The 23477-nt window shown below is 37.2% G+C and overlaps 1 protein-coding gene across 2 annotated transcripts in view; it reads left to right on the top strand.

Annotated features, from left to right (window-relative positions):
• The window catches only part of LOC128018474 (nuclear receptor corepressor 2), a 100319-nt gene that overhangs the window by 28220 nt on the left and 48622 nt on the right, over positions 1–23477 (top strand). For both annotated transcript variants that reach the window (XM_052603978.1, XM_052603977.1), the window contains exons 2-8: positions 1966–2162; positions 3699–3826; positions 6928–7105; positions 17269–17454; positions 18923–19036; positions 21244–21300; positions 22182–22234. In XM_052603978.1, the coding sequence (XP_052459938.1) occupies positions 2061–2162; positions 3699–3826; positions 6928–7105; positions 17269–17454; positions 18923–19036; positions 21244–21300; positions 22182–22234 (818 nt within the window). In that variant the 5' untranslated portion in view covers positions 1966–2060. The remainder of the gene's footprint in view (positions 1–1965; positions 2163–3698; positions 3827–6927; positions 7106–17268; positions 17455–18922; positions 19037–21243; positions 21301–22181; positions 22235–23477) is intronic.

Genomic DNA, 23477 nt, shown 5'->3' with positions numbered 1-23477 from the left:
GTTCCACAAACACAGTATTGATATTCTGTAGTGGTGTAGAAAAAGAATAGTGCTGGTGTTGGATTTTTATTGCTGGATCTTAGAATTTGGAATACTGTATGTAATCTTACACTGCAAAATAATAATAATAATAATTCCTTACATTTATATAGCGCTTTTCTAGGCACTCAAAGCGCTTTACATAGACAGGGGGTATCTCCTCATCCACCATAATAATACGAAGATAAAAAGATAACATCATAATTATTTACTGAACCCTTAAATGAATCACAATTATCTAATGAAAGCCATAAAAAAGACAGTCATAATAATCGCCATAATTGTCATAATCGCTAAAACCCTAAAACAGACAATAAATCGCAATAACAGTGACAATTTTTACACAATTAATCAGCAGCCAAATGTCTTAATCGTGACAGCCCTATGTGTGGAAGCTCCACTAATCTAAATAATATACTTTCAAACATACTGAAAAACTAACTCTGTTAAAACTCTGTTAACCCTCTGGAGTCGATTCACATGACAAGACAGACTCACCGCTACAAAAACAAGAATGAGATGTGTTCTAACATAACTGTGGCATTAAACTCAGTGAGGGCACAGTTAAAATATTGCTCGCATATAGGCTCGTATACAGTGGGGTGGGGTTGGCAGTGGACAAGACACATGCCTTTGGTGTGAGAGACCCGGGTTCAAATCCACTGAGACACCAATGTGTCCCTGAGCAAGTCACTTAACCCCTAGTTGCTCCAGAGGCGTGCGACCTCGGACATATATAGCTTTGGATAAAAGCGTCAGCTAAATGGATAAATGTAATAGGCCATTCATTTCAGATTACTTTTCATTTAATTGATTCAAGTGCAATTAAATACCTTATATCAGCAGACAATTTACATAATAATAGGCCACGTAGTAATAATAATTTAACATCAAAATATAAAATTTTTATCGTCTTGACTGTCGACAAAGACATCTGCTATCTGACTATTGTCTATACACAATACTATTTTCTATCAGCACAGCCCCTAGTAGCTAGAAATCCATTTTAATGTAAATATACATGTAAATGTGAAATTTGGCTAAATACTTTTATGCTGCAGTTTCATTTTAGTTCAACTGATGTTATCTCAACTGTCTCGGTGGATGCATCATGATTATATAAAATGTATTCAATTATATCCGTGAATTTCGTGCATCTAATACGTTACTGCATTCCAAACAGCAGAAATGAAAGCATATTTAAAGTAAAAGAGTAAAATAACAGTGAATGGAAGCACTGTCAAGCAATGGTCTATTACTGTTTATTACTGTTTATATTATTATATGTCCGCATCGCAAGGCATTTATGCAAAGATTAATTTCAAGGCAGCTCCTCCACACACACACACACCGGGCAGACTGAGGCGGCCGACCTGTCCTTCAGGTCAAGTTATAAATATTTGTGAAGCAGTTTGCGATGAAATCAATATCTTTCAATAAAAAAATATCTCTATATATTGTAAATATCGAGATATCGCCCACCCCTACTACCCAGGGTTGTTACCAATATAGTTGCTGAGTGAACAGACTTGACTTAAAGGGACTTTTGAGCATTAACTTGGTTTAGCCATTCTTTGTATTTTTGCTGTACCTGTGAAAAAGGGAGTATCATACAGCAGAGCACACCAGCTGCCTTAATGAGGATAGAAAGAGAGAATGAAAAAGAAGAGGGTATAGAGCAGGATACGGAGCGATCCATTCATTCACACAATGTGTCGATATGTATCCAGTCAGCAGCAGGTGGTGGCTAGGACTTCTCTCTCTTGTCATCAAACTCTGTTGCTTATCCTGGCTTTCTGATGTTTGGTGCACACACTTTGATTTTGCCCACAATTTAGTTTTACTCCACAGATTGATTGTTGTGTTAACAACTATTTATTATTATTAATAATTAATCTGCAGTGTTTTCACTCTCATTCCTTCTAGGTCGGTGACTGTGAGGACTCAACGCCACATGATGCACAGTGTTGGTGACAAGACAACACCCGTTTTTAGTGTGTAGAGGAAGTTGCATCGTCAGCATGTCCTCGCACCCTCAGCCAGTGCCTCAGGGTCGGAGGGCTGTGGACGCTCGTCACCTTCCCAGTTCTGCCACCCTTCCTCTGCAGCTGAGAGCCCATACGGTACTGCACTGACTACACAACAAAACCTCAGTTTTTTTTTAAATCTATAAATCTTTCAGAAAAATGCGTTTTATGTATCACTAATCTGTAACCTGGGACTTTAACCTGTGAGCTAAGAAAAACTCAGTTACACTGACTGTTATTTATTGTATGTTGTTATAGTTTGCCAGAATTTAGTAATAAAGGATTATCTTGCATTACCTAAGATTATCATGTAAGAGTTGACCCTCAACCATCCTCTTAATCCAGCAGTATTATTACCGACACAGAAATTCTAAATCAGTTGTACTTATCCTAGTCAGTTCATGAGCCAAGTGGAACAAAACCTTTGTTCATGTTGGAATATGTCCTTTGTCTGACACAAAACAGATGTTTATATTTTTCATACCATTTGATGCCAAAAATTTGATAATCCTTAATCTTTGTCTTAAAGGAGTCATATGTCGTTGCTTAAAAATAAAAAATTATTTTGTGTATTTGGTGTAATAAAATGTGTTTAAGCAGTTTAAGGTAAAAAAAAAAAAAAAAAACATTATTTTCCACATACTGTACATTATTGTTTCTCCTCTATGCCCCAACTTTCTGAAATGCATAGATTTTTACAAAGCTTATTGTTCTGATGAGCGAGGTGTACATTGGCCAGCTATCCAGTGCATTGTGATTGGCCGAATACCTACAGCGTGTGATGGAAATGTTATGCCTCATACCATCCTGTAATGCCGTGTCTCGACACAATGAAACAAAATCAATAAAATCCTTAACAAACGACGTGTTGTGTATCGAGCCGCATAAACATAAAACCATTTCCATTTGTGATCGGAGAAACGACAAACAACATGCGCTAATCTGCATTGCTCAGAACTCGCGTTTGAGTCATCAGTGTCAAATTCTTTAATTATGAAAACATGCAGGCTGTGAGTCAGACATTTGGGCAGTGCAATGCAAATCTACCCACACAGTGATGACATGTGTGGGCTTGTTAAACGAGGCATTTTAGGAGGGCGTTGACAATTCTTAACTTTTAAATAGAATATCTCTTTGGGTTTCAGACTTTGCAGCTTTAGGGATCTTGCCTATGCACGAACAGCTTGTAACATTTCAAAGAGAAAGTCCAACTTTGCATCATATGACCCCTTTAATAGAATTTAGCCTAAACTAGCAATATAGCTAGTAACTTTGTAACACTTCAGAGTTTGAGACTCTTGACTAAAGTTCATTTTCGTGGATGGATTAGTTTCCAGAGTAGGTGGATTACTGATATGACGTGAACGGTTTCATGCAAAAAGTAAGACTTTAAGCTGAAGCTGAAGGGCTGTATAAAATCTGTAAGCTTTGGGTTGAGTACCAAAGATTTTGGCTAATTGCTCTCAGCATTTAGCACTGATCTGGGATATTTTCCTGATTTTCATTTCATAAAAAGCATGATTAAATCTGGAAACGTCTGCATTTAATCTTAAATTTCAGTAGTCACATTCATTATACAGTTTAATTATGTGAGTATGTGAAATTAATATATATATATATTTTTTATTTCAGGATGTTGGTGGACTTGTGGACTACCATCCTCATGCTCGGAACTATGGTTCCCATTTGTCCCATGGATCCCTGGCCCAGCACCGCCGCAGGCCATCCCTTCTGTCTGAATTTCAACCAGGAAGTGAAAGGTACAAAACATGCTCACAAACAAACAATATATTGTGGCTGCCACAGTTGCCTTGCACTGAGATCTCATTTGTTCAGTTTGTTCTTTAGATATTTTTTAAAACTACATTTCATGACACGATAACAGTAATGTTTAGAAAATTTAGAAAATCAGAATAAATGGTGGTTGAAATCATAATGCTGCGTCAACTCAACCAATCAGGATGTTTAGCACCCAAGTCGCGCCCCTTAAAGTTCCGGACCTTTGAAAAAGTACTACCTCGCCAGCAGACTTTCTGAGGGGCAGTTTTTTTTTTTATCCTGAACTTTTTTCGATCCTGGTTCCTTCCGTGGAAACGCATGGAGTACCAGCCCAAAGTCCCTAGTTCTTGGGTAAAGTTCCAGCGGCGAAAACACGGCTATAGTGTTGAATATGTGGGTGGGCGTATTGGGAATAATTGTGTTTCTCCTCAGTCTGAATGCTGAATGTGGTGTGTGTGTGTGTGTGTGTGTGTCTGTGTGAGCTCAGCTGTATAATGAGCCTGGTACAGTAGGGCTGGCTGTTCTCATAGGAGATGGACTAACACCCCCTGAGATACAGAGAGCTGCTGGTAGGATGGATTAACTTGAATACTAAAGTGTTTGTGTGTGGAAGATGTCTCTGTCTGCTGTTCCCCATCCTTTCCTTTCCCACTGCAGAACTGTGAACTTGTAGCATACTCAATCAAATGTTCTACAAACGAAAGTGCATTTTAAGAAGTATAGATGGCTGCATGATATGAAGCAAAAAATCAAACACACTTGGAGTGAAAATACACTGTATTCCACAACAGTTTTGATCTAGTTTTGGCTGTGTAAATTATGCTCTCTCTTTGGTCCTTTTAGCTTTTTGTTTTTTTGTGCTGACATAAGTGACAGGGGTTGACAAGGTGTTTTGTGGTCTTATCATCTTTTATCATCTACTCTACAGAAAGAGACAGATAATAAGGGATAGAGGGAGATTAAAGCAAGATGGATGGAAGTGAAGAGGGTGGGTAAATGTGTGAGTGAAAGACTGACAGTGAAAGGGAATAATGGCAGAAAAGGAGAAATAGAAAGCATTACAGCAGTACAAGGGCAAAGTTCCTCTACAGTAGCTCTAACATTCAGCACACATGATCTGTCCTCAATTCAGAATGAGATCAGGGGGCAGTTAAACCTCTCATTGTGTGTGTGACTCTGTGTGTGACACATCCTGCCAGCAGATCAGATTATCTTGCCCACTCACAGAAAGAGGGAGACAGCATGTATGAAAGCTGCAGTGTGATGTGATTATGTAAGTGCCAAGTGCCCATTGAAATTGGGGGATTTCGGTTATAGTGTGTGTATTCAAGCATTTCATACATTGCTTTTTGCTTATGTATGTATTACCTTTGCTCTGGTGTAGATTAGTTACACCAGTGAACTCATCAGTGCAGAGACACAAATGAACGTGAACCCTCCAGACGCAACACAGTTTGCTGTCTTTCTGCTGAAATTGAGAAGCACTGCAAAAGATGATATTTTGAAGTAAAATCTATTTGTGTTTTATTAGTGAAAGACACTAGGCTAAATATTTATTTCTCTTTTGTGCCTGTTTTTGATATATCATGTGATATAAATGGCATCTGTTCTTTCAATAAATCAGAATAAAAAAATTCTGTAGTTTGGCAGATAAAATTTTTTTGGCTCTTAAATGTTTTGCTTTACAGACCCTGCTTGGCCAGTTATTTTCTGTCATTAATTTGTATTATATATGTCTAGATGAATCTCTAGATGACAATCTTTACATTGGATTATGGCCTAAAATCAAAACCTTGATTAATTGAACATTTTGCCTCAATTACGATTAATGAACGATTATTTTGTTTCAGTTTTTTTTTTTTTTTTTTTGCCCTCATAGTTCAATGACAAGGTTTGTACTATAAATATGATTGACTATCAGCAGTTATTTTATCTGTGTTCATAGCATTTCTTACTAGGGTTGGGTATCATTTGAATTTTATCGATTCCGATTCTTATCGATTCCTAGTTTCGTTTCCAATAAGATAAAAAATCCAATATAAAAAAAATAAAGTCAAACATCTAGATGTCAAAACTTTTTACAAAGCATTCTATTGCAGCTGAATAACATGAGCAAAAATCAGCAGCCTACAAAACACTGCAAGAGGAATTTTGCCTGTGATTAAAAAAAAATACCATAGCAAAAACAACTAAATTAATATAAATTTCAAATATTAAAGTGTTAAAGACAAGTCAGTAATAAGATCGGAACAAACTAATCAATTAGAAATATTATAAATACAACTAAACAAAATTTCAGGTACAGAAACTGTAATTAAATGTTTAAAAACACTGCATAGTTTTCTTTTTATAAATAAAAATATATTCAGTCAAGATCAGTGAATGATTTTCTTTTGTTCTTTGATTAACATTAATGAAAGGCAGCACGTTTATTAGGCTGTTGTCTCTTTAAGCAATAATACTGCACGTGTGTTTTCTTTCTCATCTGTTTATGTTCACATAAGACAAAAACGTCTGCGTTTTAGATGATATACTGATGTAGTTTTCTGTATCGTAGTTTCGACTAAGAACAACCTTCATTTGGTTTCATTTGGCTCATCCTTAATGGATGTTTAGCTCTGCTGTTAGTATTTCTATGGGGATTCTCAGTCATCCAAGTCACTGTATTCTATCTTGTAGATTTTATTAGACATGTATTTTCCCCTCATTTGTTTGAATATATACATCATGACTTTTTAAATTTAAAGTCAGCTGTTGTAGGTATTGCAGCCTTACTAAAAAGTGGATGTAAACAAAAATTAAACCGCCAATTCTGGTATGAAACACCCATGTTTTTCATGTTCCTGTTAATTCCCAGTGAATAAAGTCAAGTCTCTCCCTCCTTATGAATTTAAAGAGTTTTGTATTACTGGAATTTTATTCACCCATCTAAGGTAGGTTGTTCTGATATGTTAACTGCTATTAAATGTCAACTTTGTGTAAAAAGGTGAAGCTTGTTCATTAACCTTTTAATCCTGACATTATTTCTGAAGAGAATGAGAACCATTATTCATTTTATTCCTGCTCTTTTCTTCCCCTGCAGAGGTCAAGAGCCCCACATTCGATATGAACACATTTACCTACATGATCCCAGCAGCCATTCAGAAGTAGAGTACTCCGAGATAAAGCGTTCTCGCTTGGACATTGGGGCGGATTCTCTTATTCGTCACTCAACCCATCGTCAGTCCCTCAATGTGTGCGGAGCTGAGGAAATGGCAAAGGTTTGCTATTTTTTTTTCTTCTTCCCCAGATGGGGCATCAGCATAAATGTTAATACCCAGATGTATGGGTGGGTGATCTGATGTTTTTATGTTGTGATTGACCTTTAAATCATTTGCAGTCTTTTTTTCAAGTGAATTGTAGAGATTGTGATCTACAGCAATGAATCTCTACTAGGTGATTGTTACACAAGCAAACATGAACGCATGCATGCAAATACACACTTAAACACGTGTACAATGCACATATACCACATATATGTTTCGAACCGAAACACAGAGTCTGACTATTTTATTCACATTTATAATTTTCTCACAAGCTTCACTTACCAATCCACGTCGATCAATGCCAGCAGCATACGCTTCCTCAATGTCTGAATACACAGACTCCGGGTACAAAGTCATGCTCAGCCTCTTCCCAGGTGCCATCAAAGATCAAATCAATCGCTTGTAAATCATTTCTTCTCAGAAAAATCTTAATTTCTCTTATCGATAATTAATCAATCATCAATTAATCATTGACATCCCTACTACATAAACGGAATAATCATTTCAATTGTAAAATAACTCTAGATAGTCTTCAATGTATAAACAGTAATGACACAGACAGCAGGTTTATTTAGCAGTCAATAAGAGACCGTGTGAGTACTGTATTCAGTTCGCTTTCATGTCTTTTTGTGCTTGAATGGCTTGAATGTTTAATGTCTGTGTTGGCAAGACTTAAAAATACATGCAAATGATACATTCCGTCATCTGTCTTCACGCTATAGGAGTAGGATTATGTGCAATACCCACATTTCTTCAGTCTTCTCTTTACTTCCTCAATGGTGAATGATGTGAGTGGCGTCACTATAATGTCACTGAGAAGCTGCACGCATCTATCAGTGGATCCGTCAGCAAACCCTATTATATCTGCTCATACAGTAGACAGATCCGCTGATAGACGAGAGCTTCACCTGACTCTGAATCCTCAGGCTTGTGCATTGTGTTTATTGTGGGATCGGCCTAGAAAGGATTCAGTTCTATTCAAGTTTATTTGTTTATTTTCACGATACAAATCATTACAAAGCAGCTTTACACAAAAAGTGGTGACTGTCAGTTTGTGTGCATATGACAGGATTTTTCAGAAAAATTTATACAAGACGTAGTCAGCCAGACGATGAACATTATTAACAGCAATTATTGATGCAGTCACACTTGTAGCAATATTTGTTAGTTCGGTTTGTTGATTCAGGGTTGGCATCATCTGAGGTCCTCTGAGGGGTCAGCATCATCTCTTCTCAGGTGTTCTGGATCCAGACTGGAGCTTGTGTATATCCTAGTTACTGCAAAACAGAGAAACAGAGACATCATTAGCATAGCTGCTGTTCCAACAAAGTAAAATCAATTAGTTTAACCCAAGCTAAAGAATAAGAATACGCATTTGATCAGATGCAACTGCAGTCACAATTTAAGAGATGCATTATTCAAATGCTTGGCGAAGATGTGTTTTTAATCTAGATTTAAAGAGAGAGAGAGTGTCTGAACCCCGAACATTATCAGGAAGGCTATTCCAGAGTTTAGGATGCTGCATGCTGTACGTGGATTAATCCAACTGTAGAGAAGAGCGATAGTAAGTCTGTTCAGCAAATTATCACTATCAGTCCATATTTATTGTCCTCATAAATCAGCCTGTCTAATTCCTTTGGTCTGCATTTTTATCATTCCGGCCAGCACTGCCGTTTACCACCACACAGGCGTGCTGGGAACTGACATGTGTGTGTGGATACTGTTTGGTTTGAGTTTCTAAAAGATTGCATCTTAAAGAGTTATGTCAATAATACCAGAACCTCTGACATTGTAGCTGTGGTTTTCTTTGTTGGGTTGTGAGGGAATGAATGTTTATGTGGTGTAACGGTAAACGGCACAGGCAGATGTTTGGAATAACTCTGCAACTTCTTAGGAACTCTCTTTTCTAGGTCAGGGGCTCTGTGAAGGGTGTGTGTGTGTGTGTGTGTGTGTGTGTGTGTAGGTGGAATATATGCAGCCTCTATAACAACATACTGCTGCCTCACACCATGTGAGATCCATTTCTGGTGCTTTACAGCTGGAGGTGTTACCAGGCTCTATCAGTTTTTGCCAAGTGTGCATCACGTAACCAATACTTAGGGTATTTATTGACTGCTTTAGAGACCTGCACACTTCTCTTCCTCACAGGAACAATGAGACCGGTAGATGAGTCTAACTGTGCGGGAAGAGTCACAGTGTCTGCTGGCATTTGCAGTATAATCTTGTTTATGGGAACAGAACAGCCTCTTGTGGACAGAACAGCCCTGAAAGGAAAACACTTGAATTGTGAAATGTTGATAGGATGACACTGTGAAAATTTCTATTGTGGAACTCTGTTTTAATTGACCAATGTGGCAGTTCATCCCTGTAAGTGAAGATGAAGGTGCAACTGCTGCTGTGGGGCAATAAACACTGTCGAGTCGCTCTTGACAGACACGGTAGCACGGCCTCATGTTGTTCCCACCAGCGCAGCAATTTTTTTTCATCACTAATTGATGGATGTCTGAAATTTTAAAGTAAGGAGAAGTCTAAAACAGACGGAAGGACAGGCCCGCGTCTGAACTATGATTTTAAAATTGGCTGAAATGCAGGGCTCTAGTGTCTGCTGTTGAACCACAGGGAGACTTTCAGAGTTGCAGAGACTTTTTTTTTTTAATCTTGAAAGGCTAGTCTCACCGTTGCGACCTCTGATTTTATTTAAAAAAATTTTCGTCGCACCAAATTGGTCGAACTGTAAGGTAGAGGTCTTCACGGGTCCAAAAATTCTTGCCCGAACCCGACAGAGACCCGTAATGTACTACACCGAACCAACCCGAACCCGTCTATTATTTCAAAAGCTGGACCCGGACCCGTGTAGATCCGAGAAATGCCTACCCGGACCCGACCCGGACCCGTATATTACTTGAAATCTGGACCCGAACCCGCCGGGAAGACACAGACCCGACTGTACCCGACATTGACATATTCCACCTTAAATTGCTATTACAAGTCAATAAACCTGTTGCGAAGAATACAGCTTTTTGTCTTACCTAATTTAAAGAGCCGTGGTCTCTCTTCCTTGTACCTGACTGCCTGTGATGCATTACAATCCTCCGTCAAGAAAGTTATTCATGTTATTCCTCTCGTTATTCCAAGTCCAAGCTGAATCCACTCATTATTTCAGCTTCAAAAGTCCACTTGATGTCACGGTGACGGATGACAAATGCTACTGTACACATGTACATTCTGACTCGAGTTAATTCGCATAATAACTTACACTGTTTGCCTTTTGAACTATAATAACGATCGCTCGTGCAATGCCATGGCCGCTGACATTATTTATATACTATCATCTGATCTCTGTCTGTGCTCTCTGCTCAGCATCGAGTCTGAATCTGAACCACTAAAACTTTAAGATTGAACGGTTCATTTATAATATTATAAAAATGGGAGAAAATGTAAAACGCAGTTTGGCGGTCGAAGTGTCCCTCACTGCTTGCCATAGAAACATGACTGCACATGCGTGTTAGCTTTATCAACCTAAAATGCCTTAACGCAATTTGAGCGTAATAGAAAACATTCATGTGACAGTTCACCTCAGATTGTGTTGCTGATTTGAAATATATTAAACATGAGTGTGTCAAGTCTGCAAGCATTACCGTGTGTGCACTTGTATTAACTCTTGAGTCTGCGAGCGAGAGAGAGAGAGAGAGAGAGAGAGAGAGAGAGAGAGAAATCTCTTTTTTTGGCTCACTCTTTTCTTTTCCTAATTTTACAAGTTGCAAGTTACAAAAAACACAAGCAGTCTTTGATCACGGCCGGGTGTTCTCCGAGTCCGATGACTCCGATCGGCGATCGCACGGGTATTACACACAATGTTAAACAGACCCGGGACCCGAGGAAATAGATTCGGACCCTACCCGGACCCGGCTGATGATTTAAAATATAGACCCGAACCCGTACGGGTCCCGGGTCGGGTCCGGGGTCGACGGGTCTCGGGTGCACTGTGAAGACCTCTACTCTAAGGGCCTGTTGAATATTTTATGTAATTATTTGTAACCAAATTTACTACCATATTTTCCGGACTATAAGTCACACTTTTTTTCATAGTTTGGCTGGCCCTGCAAAGGCCTGCATAATGAGCCTTTCAGTCAGCTTGTGTCACTGAGAGGGAGGTGTTACAAGAAAGAATGTGAGGACAAAATAAATGTATATAATTGTATGTTTGTAGTTTATTTAGAATACATTTAATTATCCCACAACATAATTTAATATCCACTTGGGGGAGCAGTTAAACAGTTTATTAGGAACAATCAAAGCTGACTTTCAAACTAATTTTTTGCATCATTACTCCAGTCACACAATCCTTCAGAAATCCTTTTAACAATCTTATTTTCTACAAAAAAAACATTTATTGTTATTATTATTATTATTATAATTAATGTTAAAAAGAGCTGAGAATATTTTTTCAGGTTTTTTAGGGGGGATAAATTGAAAGAACAACATTGTGTTACATTTGTTACAGTTACATTTATTTGTTACATTTATATTATTTACATCAAGCTTTTGAATGGTATAGTATTGTATAGTGTTATTGAAACTTCATACTGTTTAACTTGATTATACATTTAGTCAGGAATTATAGTTTGGAAAATAACTAGTAAAATGTTTACACGTTATATGAAAACTAGTACAAGTATATAAATAAATAAAAAGAGACTTACTCATGTTTATGATCTCTGCTGAATAAAGTGCTTCATTCTTTTTTTTCTGATGAAATCCAAATCTCAAATCCTCAACCACACATCACATCTTTTTGGGGTGAATTATGTCTTATTCCTCTCATCGCAAAGCAAACAGTAAAATAAAAAAACTTGAACAGTCTCACTGAGTTTTCTTCTGTTGTATGGGCGTATTCAGGCCACGCGCTTCAGTGAAACATTAGAATCTGAACAGGGCGTTCAGCGCGGGGGTGTGATCACATTAGAAGATAATGAAGGGAGACTTGGAAAAACGGACGTCACTTTCGATCATCGTTTTCATATGGATTACTTTATCACAGAATATTTGTTTTCAGCAGCACTTGTTTAGTTTTAAAGTAGACATATGAGACTTTCTATAGATGTATCTCTCATGTCTCTTCATTGAGTATTCACGGAGTTACAGTTCATTATAATGACGCATTTGTAAATGAAGATCAGTGCAGACAGTGGATGCAGACAGCACGTCTTGTTTGTTATCTTTATTTTATAAGTGCATAGTTTTTTGTTATTATGTCCGTTTTCAAAAAAAGTACACCCTTTACAGATTCGATCGTTGTATTGCTCTTATATGTACGATCAAAACTGAAAGTATAATTAAAATCAGGAGAAAATGCCTCATAACGCATATACGCGTTAATCGACTTCAGAGAGTTAACATTTGAAACAACCCTTCTGGTATTTCTTGGAATTAATTTGGAGTTTTAAAGTGTTGATTTACATTCTTTTCAGGAGTTCTAATTCTTCTATAGTTTTGTCTTTTGAAAATCTTAAGCAAAGAGAGAAAATTTCTTATAAAATGTTGTTGGGAATGCAAAGTATTCTTAACTTCATTCTTAAGTTAAGGAAATAGCTGTTAAGAATTTTATTTTGTAAAACTAGACCCTGAATGGGAAAAGTACTTTTTAATACTAAGAACAAGGGGGTCTTGACTTTTGCACCCTGTAGTTTAGAACCGCTTTCATTCACTACATATTTCACTTGAATTTGCTGTGTTAGCAGAGCTTTTAGATTTATCAAGCATTTATATGTGCAGCATAAATACACTGGAGTTATTGTTCTGGTCTTGAAAGGAATAAATTAGCTTTTTTTTTTTTTTTTTTTTTAAAGGAAAATGTTTGTATTAAAGTGTGTTGAGGACAGCTAAGTTAATGTGCATCTCTGAATTTGTGTGTGTGTGTGTGTGCAGCTGGAATAAGGTCCTGATCCAGAGGTGTGTTGAGTTGTTATGACTTCCACCTGAAGCTTTTGTGTATTTTTAGCAGCCATGACAATATAGGGCTTAGAGGAAGAACTGTGTGTGTGTCAGTGGAAGCCATTATGCAACAGTAATTAATTAGTAATGGAGCTGAACTAGAAGAAACCTTTAAACTGTTGAAGATATTTACATTAGGTTTTGAGCATGCTCGGGTGAGAGACTGAGAGCGGGACTTTTGAAAGGACACTCAAGTCAAAGTGGATAGAGGAAATCTCTCGTGCTCTTTATGTAAGAGCTGTCACACTCAATGATACACATGAAACTGAAAGCTCAGGGAGGAGAAGGGTCTCTCTCACACACACAAATGGCTTGTTACAGCTCACAGAATGTTGTGTTACTTTGACAGCCCAAGATTCACATTATATGGGTGTGTTTATATATCATATACCCCAAAGCCTTGTTGCTGCGTGTTGGCAGTTGTTTGGTAGCTAGTAGTCATTTCTAGTTCTGGGTGCTCTAGTAATGCTTTTTCAGTCCAGTCATGTGATTTGAGGGATCATTCATGTCTGTAACATGAAACATGCATGAAATGGGTCTGGACCAGATATGAAATGCAAGTACACACGTACATGTGTATGTCCACAGTGGAGAGACGTTTGCCACAGCTGTTGTCATGGCAGCTAAGAGCTATTATGTGGAAAGAAATGCCACACTCAACAGTCATTTCATAATTAAAACAGTCAAAATATCACTGCATTTAAGTGGTTCAGCAAGTCTTTATTTTATTTTCTTGATTTTTGAGGATTTTTAATGTCAGGTTATTTTATAAATTGAATGTTTGTTTTTGAAAATGTTCTTTGCATAAGATACCATTGGGGTTGATGGATTAAAAAAAAAAGTAAATGATGTAAATGACTGTTGCGCTTGTGATAGCGCTAATGTTAACTGAGGGAGAGAAAGAGCAGAGAGCCCTGCCCGTGCACTCTCTCTGTGTCTTTAAACTAAGCACCATCTTTCCTCTCCCTCCCTCAGACATACTAATAAAAATCAACTGACGTGATGGTAAAAAGTGGGAAGACCGAATCCTTGTTTCATGTGGCACATTCTGAGAATTACCACTGGGAGTGAATTACGCTCAAAAAGATCTTCTTTTCTCTGACGTGTTCCACACATGCAGCTGACATAAACCACTCTTTCAATTAACAAATAAAAATCTTTGCAGTGATAAATCGTTTTCCGTGTTGAAAACGATTATCTAATGATTATCTATCTTTGGCGATGTCCTATCAGCCTGATTTAGCAGTCATCGTGTCCGATTCGCGACCTAACGACTCCTTTGAACGGATTTATTTTAATGAATGGTTAAAACAGCTGATCTGTCCAACACTGAACTCAGTGGTCAGTGATTCTGACAGACATCACTGTCAGAATCAGTGTATAACACATTATTTACTCAGAACTCCTCAGCAAAAAAGCGTTTACCATTTAGCAAGAGTATGATGACAGTGTAAACCATGACCAGTTCTTAATTCATGTTTTTTTTCTAATTAACTACTCTGGTAATGGTGACGTTTACATGTAAATTAGTTGTAAGCACTTTGTTTTATTATGTCTTGACAGTGATTGTTTTTATATTTCGTGATTTAATAGGATAAGAAAAAATAATAGTACAGTATGAAATGTAATTTTATTTCTGCATAGGTCTATTTATTTATTTATTATATTTATTTAAATATAATCATGATATTTAAACATTTAATTTGACAAGTAAAGTGCTGCCCAATGGAAGTTTACAGTTAAACTTAAAACATGGATTAAAAATTGTGCCATTCTGTGATATTCCTAAAAAAAATAATGTTTTAATAAACTGTTGTTATTATGATACTCTGAGAAGTAACGTTACACAGCAAAAGCACAAGTGTCAATTTAACTTTGTGAGAGTTAATTTCAACACTATCCTGGTGTTTATATAATTCTCACTGCCCAGTGTTAAATTAACATTTTTAAAAATGTAAACAAAATAACACTGCCTCAGAGTTGGCATGGAGTTAATCCAACATCAGTGTTAATCTAACTCTTTAGAGTAAAAGAACACTACCTTAGATTTAAATAATTAACAATATTATTTTGATTGTTAATATAACTCTTAACTGAGTAGGTAAAAGGAATTAAGGAGTAACAGAACAGTTACTTATAGAATAACAATTTGTAAAAAAATAAAACCACAAAACAAGGTTTGTTTACAAATGTTTTTACTATTATTATTATTATTATTATTATTATTATTATTAAAACATTGTAAAGCTTTTTTCCATGCATCAAATTGTCTTCACATTCAATGTTTTCAATATATCGAAACAACATGTTCTTACAACAATTAAAACATAATTTCAAAGCAGCATCATAGTGTCAAAGCAAAACAGTGCAAAGCCACAAAATACTTACAAATCTGAAAAATACAAATTTGTTGTTGTGTGCTAATTGCGTTTAGACCTCCTGGACATTTAGTCTCTCTTTTTTTTCAGCATGATGAGATGGGTTTCTCTGCATTTTTCAGCCAAGCAAGATATCCACTCCATCTTGCAGTATCACAAAAGTGCTCCTATAAAATAACAAATAAAAACATGATAATTTCACATCCATAATACTATTGACAGGTGAAATGTCAAAGTCAAGTATCGATTACAATACAATAATTTTTCACCCGAAACAGAAAATTCTGTCATCAAATAAGCCTACAATAAAATGTGATAGATTCCAGTAAAGGTGGAGTATTTTAATGTATGTTAGTTCTGGACTTCTGGTGCAAGATTGTTTTCTCTTTTTATCAGTGTTTTTAGTTTATATGCCTTTTTTAGATGATGTTCTATTTTATCCATAGCATTTTAGTTAAAATAATATTATATAAAATATTAGCCAAGTGTCATGTTTGTGATTTTTCCCATGTAAGCTATAGCCTCTGACCTTAAATCAAAACATACTCATAATTTTATGACATCAATTGCTGCTTTATTAATCATAAACAGTCTAAATGTTATTTGTGTAGGCTATTTTACTTTTAATTTAATTAGACGTAGGCCAACAGTGCCCCCTACAGATTACCAAATGGGCGTTAGGACCTGGGGGAGGCAGTCACCGCTGCCACTGCTCAATGCTGTTATTGTTTACTCTATCATACACAGAACGCGTCATTCTGTACATGCAGCGATCCAAAACAGTCAGTCTAATCATCAGTCAGACAAAACTTTGCTTCAAGAATGAGCCACACTGCTGACATGATCTAATCACTAGCACACCCTGAGTGCACATGTGAGTTAATATATTCCACTTATCAGCAAGACATATCAGCATAATCTTTCATATAAGGCAGATATTTACATTTAAAGCCATTATCGGCCGATTCAGATATTGCCCAATAATATTGTTCATCAAAGCATTCACATGCTCCTTGGATGCTCTCACTTCCCGAGATGTGCTTCCCTCACGTATTTCACAATCTTGGTCATTATTTGATACAAAACAATGTTTAATACAAAACCATTCATACTGTTTCTACTGTATCTCTGTCAAGTCACTCTAATATTTAGATAAAATTAGTTTTATAAAGTATGCATTCATACGTGTTAAGGTCTAGATTTTTGCTGGAGGAAACAGCTGTGGTGTGATGAGTGGTGAACGCAGCAGAAACTTTACAGTAGATGAGAAACCGATTGCTCCCTGGTGACCTTTTGTCAATTGTATTTATGATAAGAACTGCACAGATACAGTAAACACACACCTTGTGTCCTCAGTTTGTGGCACCGCAATGAGGCACAAAAATCTGCGCTCTGATTTGGAACTAGTACATACTGGGTTTAGAAAACAATTATAACTTTTCTACAAATATATGAAGCAGCACAACTGTTTTCAAGATGGATAATAATAAGAAACACACTTACTGTCAAATAGCAGATTACTAGCAACCACTCAAAATACTTCAGCATAATTCTTCAGAATAATGTATGTGTGTTTGATAATTCATATGAATTATTAACATCAGTCATCGTATGTGGAATTGGTGTGATTCTAAACTGAAGTGAATGTTTGGAAAATGTTCATTAGAGGAAAAACCATTTGAAACCATAACTTTTACAAACAAAATAAAGCATTTACCAGGTCTAAATGAGTGTGTGTTTATACAGGAGCACAGCAGCGGTTCCATTGGAAAGATTGAGCCCATCTCTCCTGTGAGCCCAGTGCCCATGGAGCACGACCTCGACTTGGTTCCCTCTCGCCTCTCTAAAGAGGAGCTAATCCAGAACATGGACCGTGTGGATCGGGAGATCACCATGGTGGAGCAGCAGATCTGTAAACTGCGTAAAAAACAGGTAACCTTCTCCACATTTATTTTGAACCCTAGCCTAAAGGATCCTAGAGTGCATTTTTGTTTTATTTCAGGAAAAGTTGGCCTTCTAAAACAAGCACTAGGACAGTTTGCAAAGCTTTTTATTTAGGTGAAGGCAAAGATTTCTAAGTACAGCTTTCAGAGCTGCAATAAGTAGAAGCTCTTCATCAACAGTGCAGTTAGTGTTATGTGATTTGGACACTCTAGTGAAGCAGCAATAGTACAGTTGTGATGATTGTGTGGTTATTGCCTCAGCAGACCACACAGCTACAAACACACTTCCTCTCTTCCCTCTCTCGGTTTCCTATCCCTCTCTCTTTTTTTCTTGGCAGAGCCTTTATTCAGGGCACTACTTCAAGTGTTAATGCAGCATTATAATTTTAGGTCACTTATTTCAGTACAATAATAATAATTGCATCAAGTATATTCACCAATTTAATGTCTTTTAATTTGCACAATAGTAACTGTATGTATTACAAGGATTTTTAAAGGTTGCATTAGAATGTATTCTCTGATATTTCAAGTCATGCTTATTGCAGAAAATGTATAAGCAGACCATGTCGTCTTGTAAAATACACCCCCTAAGTCACTTGAGGTTTTGGACCATATCCAAACCACTGCTCAATAAATCGAAGCCACCTGTGCTCCATGGGCTAGTCCATTGAGGGAGTGATGGAGGATTGGAGAGGGAGTGAAATGGCTTTGAGTCTGAGTGCTTGTATAAGTACAGTCACGCTATCAAGAAAAATAAACCTCTCCTCATCTGCCCTTCAACCCCATATGGTTTTCCTCTGAAAGATTTGGCATCTATTTTCAGTGAGGTAACAGAAAATAGTCCATCTCTCTTCTCTCCCCTTAGGTTTCCTCCAAGCATTAAAACATCTGGGGCAATTAAATGGTACGGTAAACTTTAACTTAAAGTGAGGGAGTGATGGAGAGAAGAGAGAAGAAGTGAGAATATCAGGTTACAGAGTGTTTGACTGTCTGCGAGGGCGGCGGGACGGCTCATTTATTTTCTTTAACTCGGCATACACACAGTCTTGATCCTGCATAGAGCTGATCCATATGATTTTGGGCTCATGCTTGCAGGACGGAGGCCCCTTTCAGCATTTCATTGGAACCAGGGCCTTTGTGTTTGTGTGCGCATCTGTGTATAAGCTGTGAAATTATTGTTGATCATTAATCTTTGACTGTTAAATTGTCTCTCTGACTCTCTTTGCTAAAGCATTAGTGCTCCTCAGCCAATCAGAGAGCTTGTCTGATGTTACCAGCAGTGCTTCTGATGCGGGGATAGTGTTAATATTAGCTCACGGAATTTTGCATTCTTCTTGTATCTTGCTGCTTAGTCAAGCAGGGATGCATTAGTCCTCTTTCATCAGTTAAAATACGATTTCTAATATAGTTCTTATTTTTATGTTTTAACCTTTGTCACTGTTTTTTTTTTTTTTTAGCAACAGCTGGAGGAAGAAGCTGCGAAACCCCAGGAGCCAGAGCGCACCGTCTCACCTCCACCCAGTGAGGCCAAACACCGCAGCCTTGTCCAGATCATCTATGATGAAAACCGGGTGAGACAAAAAGCATTCACTGTACATAATTGCAATACTGCATCTAAATACATATATGCACATATGTTAAATGAACATTGGTGTTAAGAGAAGCACATTTCTGAACAGAAGCAGGTAGGTCGAACAGCTGTGACAGATCTTAATGAGAAAAACGGGCTGTTGAATGTGTAATGAGGTGCTGCAATCGATTGATGGTGAACTGACCCAGAAAATCTAGAAATGTCAATGCAAATAGCTTACCAGTCGGGCTCCTTTGAAACACTTTTTTGAGGCACTATGATTTGGGGTGTACTACTTTTAAGCTTATGTACAACATACTATGGATTGTGTGTAATTTAAGATGTAGCCATGGAGAGTCACTCAGCATATGGTCTACTTAGGCAATGAAGTGTCTTTGGTGCTCGTGGTCCCTCTAGTGGTTAGAGATTAGAGAATTACGGCAAGTGTCTCAAACTGGGTCTGTGGAGTGTGAATGTCTTATATGTGTGTACATATATAATAATAATAATAATAGGGTCATCTGGAAAGTCCATTGTCGATGTAGCATATATATATGCCATGTCACATCTTGTTTGCATCTGAAAGCACCTCCTGAGGTTTTAGTGATTGGATTACTGGCTATCCTTGTGAAATGTGTCTTGGAGGGTGTTTTTAGCTCTACATTTTAATACACTGTTTGGAAAGCTTCATGTATCTCCATCATAATTTCATCTGGCTTTTACTGTTCTCTGCCTCAGCTGTATCCAGGTCTGAGGAGACATTTGCTTCTCTGTCAGGTGGTTCTGGCTTTGGTCCTGCTGTGATCTTTTAATCACACACACCATCTCTTAATCCATTAAGGCCTCTCATGCTGCGGTACTGCTAAAGAGCACTCAGGCCTTCGTGTTCTCTTCCAGGAAGCGCTCGATGCTCTCTAAAATACACAGAATAGAATACAGAAGAAAACGCATGTGTGTGTACATTTGTTCTTTCAAATGTAGCAAAAACACATTAAGCGAGTGCATTGATTTTGAACAAAAATATGCATTTTGATATTAAATATTTTAATTATATTATGTTTAACTGATTTGATTGATTTAGTTTAGATTTTTAAGTAATATTATTGGTAGTATAATTAGTTATTAGTTAATATAATAAAAAAATTACAATTACATTGCGTAACTTACATTTTCTATTTAAATCACAACCCTCAAAATGATCAGCAGATTATTCACTTATCAGTGCAGCTGCTATTTTCAGCCCTAGTTATGTGAAATCTGCTGATATAGTTAATATGTCATGATGGTTAATGTTGCTTTATTCTGGACTGATAATATAATATAAATGTGGAGGGTGATATTTGTATGTGCTCATCATTATGAGATTTTTGAATGACTATATGATTAGAGGTGTGTTTGGTATAGTCAAAGAGCTGGCTCTACATTGTGAGAAAGCAAGGGAAAAAAATCCTGTTTTTCATTATACGTCCACTTTAAAATGATGATAGGCTGATTATTGTTTGCCTGCTATAGATGAGATTGACAGTTCAAAATGAGCATTGCATCTGCTGATCAGAACTGCTCACTGACAAAATTGATTTCTGAGCGTCAGCTAATATTTCACACACACACACTGTATGGATAATTGCAGGAAAAATGGTAAATATATCCCATGTCAAATAAACCCCATCACCCCATTGTTTTTAAACAGAGTGGAGTAGTGTGTGTCCGTTTCTTGCGATTTTGTTTGCAAGAGAGAAAGGATGTTTTTAAGACGTTCATTTTGTAAGTTTATGTGGAGATGACACATAAGCCACAAGAAATAGCCAGCAATCTGCTGATAGTCTCACCATTTCCCCATAAGGTCTCCATTGTTTTTGTTTCTCTTTCTGTTACTTTCTCTCTCTCTCTCTCTCTCTCTCTCTCTCTCTCTGCATTTGAGCAAGACAGCACAGAATGTAATAGATTCTTCTTTCTTTATTGCATCTAATTGGATTACCTCCCCAGCCTTCTTTCTCTCTCTCTCTCTCTCTCTCTCTCCACTTTCTCAAAGAGAGAGGGGAGAGAGGTAGATGGCAGAGGACAGCGCGTGTCTTCAGTTGAGAGCTCTATTAATAGCACATCTCTTACACACTGGCTTGTTTATGTGTGTGTGCTAGAGTGAGTGTAAGGTGTGTTGCCTTGGTGATGTGCCGCTGACATGTGCGCTGTTTTTTTTTTTTTTTACAGAAAAAGGCAGAGGAGGCTCACCGGATCCTGGAGGGACTCGGACCCCGAGTGGAGCTGGTGAGTCCACATTTCTCCTCGTATTTATTTCCCATTATCCTTCTTTCACACATCATCCCTCAATTAATCATTTCCATTAATCTTTAGTAAAAAAGCTTATGATGTCAGCTGATGCTAATAGAGTCCATATATTTGTTTTATTGCGGTATCAGTTCAGTATCATTTCAGGTGTCTCATCAGCTGATTATGTCAGAGTTGACGTTGAATGTCCTCAGTTTGTTTCATCATATCCTGCTTTGACAACATATCTCACAGTCGAGGTCATAATATTGTTTCTCTTTGCAGTGTTACTCAAAATTTGTCATGGTGTTTAGCAGGTTTTTTTCTGAAATGAATGAGCTGATATCTTCATATTAATATGTTTATTTCATTATTTATATTTTATGCAGTCATCGCATTTGAGGTGTATGAAAACCTGCTGTAACATTACCTTCACAGTGTGAAATATGAACTCCTTCAGCCTGTGAGTTTGTGACTACATGCACTGCTGCCTGTTTGTTTACAACATGGCTGTCGACCCTGTGCAGAGACTTTTGGTGCAACTATATTGATAATCGAGGTGATGGAAGAGCCCTTCTGGTGCCACCTCTTTGTGACGCTTTGTGACAGAAGAGATGCTGCTACATGCCCATTTTCCCTCTGACAAATTCTTCACTTGACATCTCAAATGAGTGTGTGATGATGATGATAGCAGAAGATTTTAGATGTGGTGTTGGAGAAGACACTCTTTTCTGTGTTTCTGGGCTTGGCTGAAAAAATGGGACAGTAGAAAAAGAGAAGTTCTCCCGGAGCTGGGATGCATTGATGTGTGTGTGTGTGTGTGTGTGTGTGTGTGTGTGTGTGAAACTGAACTCCACTGCTTTCATCTGTCTCCCCTACAGCCTTTATACAACCAGCCGTCTGATACCAAGCAGTACCATGAGAACATCAAGATGTGAGTATATTTCTCTGTATCACTTGGTCTTTCTATCAAAACAAAAAACAACTCCAAAAAGATCACCCCAACACTGTCTGCTCATTGCTGATTTATGAAAATTTTGGCCGATAATTATTTATATGTGACCATGGACCACAAAACCAGTCTTAAGTGTAATTTTTTTTAAATTGATATTTAGACATAAAAAGCTTTCTATTGATGTATGGTTTATTAGGATCAGACAATAATTGGCTGAGATACTATTTGAATACCTGGAATCTGAGGGTGCAAAAAAATCTAAATACTGAGAAAATCACCTTTAATGTTGTCCAAAATAAGGTCTTAGTAATGCATATTACTAATCAAAAATTAAGTTTATATATATTTATGATAGGAAATTTACAAAATATCTTCTTGGAACATGATCTTTACTTAAATCTTTGGCATAAAAGAAAAATCAATAGTTTTGACCCATATGATGTTTTTTGGCTATTGCTACAAATATACCCCAGCGACTTATCTGATGGTTTTGTGGTCCAGGGTCACATATATGAATGATAAAGGCGATAAATCTGCATCCAAATTTTTATTTAATTATTGAGAGCCTGATTAAAAAAAAGTCTCACCATCAAAAGCCATTAAACACTTCAACATAAATCAAAACAAGTCACTGGGCATTGGGCAACATTAAAATCATGTGCCATGGATAAATTAAATGGTTTAGCCTCCGCACCAACAATAAACAATTATTTTAATTAAATCAAATGAAAAAAATAAGATAAAAATAAAAGTGGTGGTTTTTATTAATAATATATCATTGATTTTGAAAAAGAAGTATCTAGCAGCAGTAATGGCCTCATAATTTACAGAGAGGCAAATATGTCTTTGAGAAAGATGTATTTCAGCTGTTATTTGATCACACAATTGAGGGGTTTGTTCTTAGGAGTGCTTTATCAACCTGAGCAGCACCAGTGGGAAATATTTGTGTAATAGTTGATGTGTGGGTAGATCATGGGCGTTGAGCTGCATTCTTGGTTCCAGTACGTCTCGCACAGCAGCTAATCCTGCAGGCTATCTGCTGTGTAACGCAGTGCCACCTCTGCACCTGCACGCTTAATCTCCCTCGTACAAGTACATACACAAACCAGTGACTCTGCCAAGTCCACCAGTGTCTCATCAAATGTACATGAATACCAGGCTGATTTCCCTCGACACGTTGGCATAAATACACAGTTTGTCCAAACTGTGATTAAATTATTAA

This window comes from Carassius gibelio, chromosome A8, assembly GCF_023724105.1.
Source record: "Carassius gibelio isolate Cgi1373 ecotype wild population from Czech Republic chromosome A8, carGib1.2-hapl.c, whole genome shotgun sequence".
Classification (NCBI taxonomy): Eukaryota; Metazoa; Chordata; class Actinopteri; order Cypriniformes; family Cyprinidae; genus Carassius; species Carassius gibelio.
The sequence above is the reverse complement of the archived record's forward strand: the minus strand, read 5'-3'. Positions and strand labels throughout refer to the sequence as shown.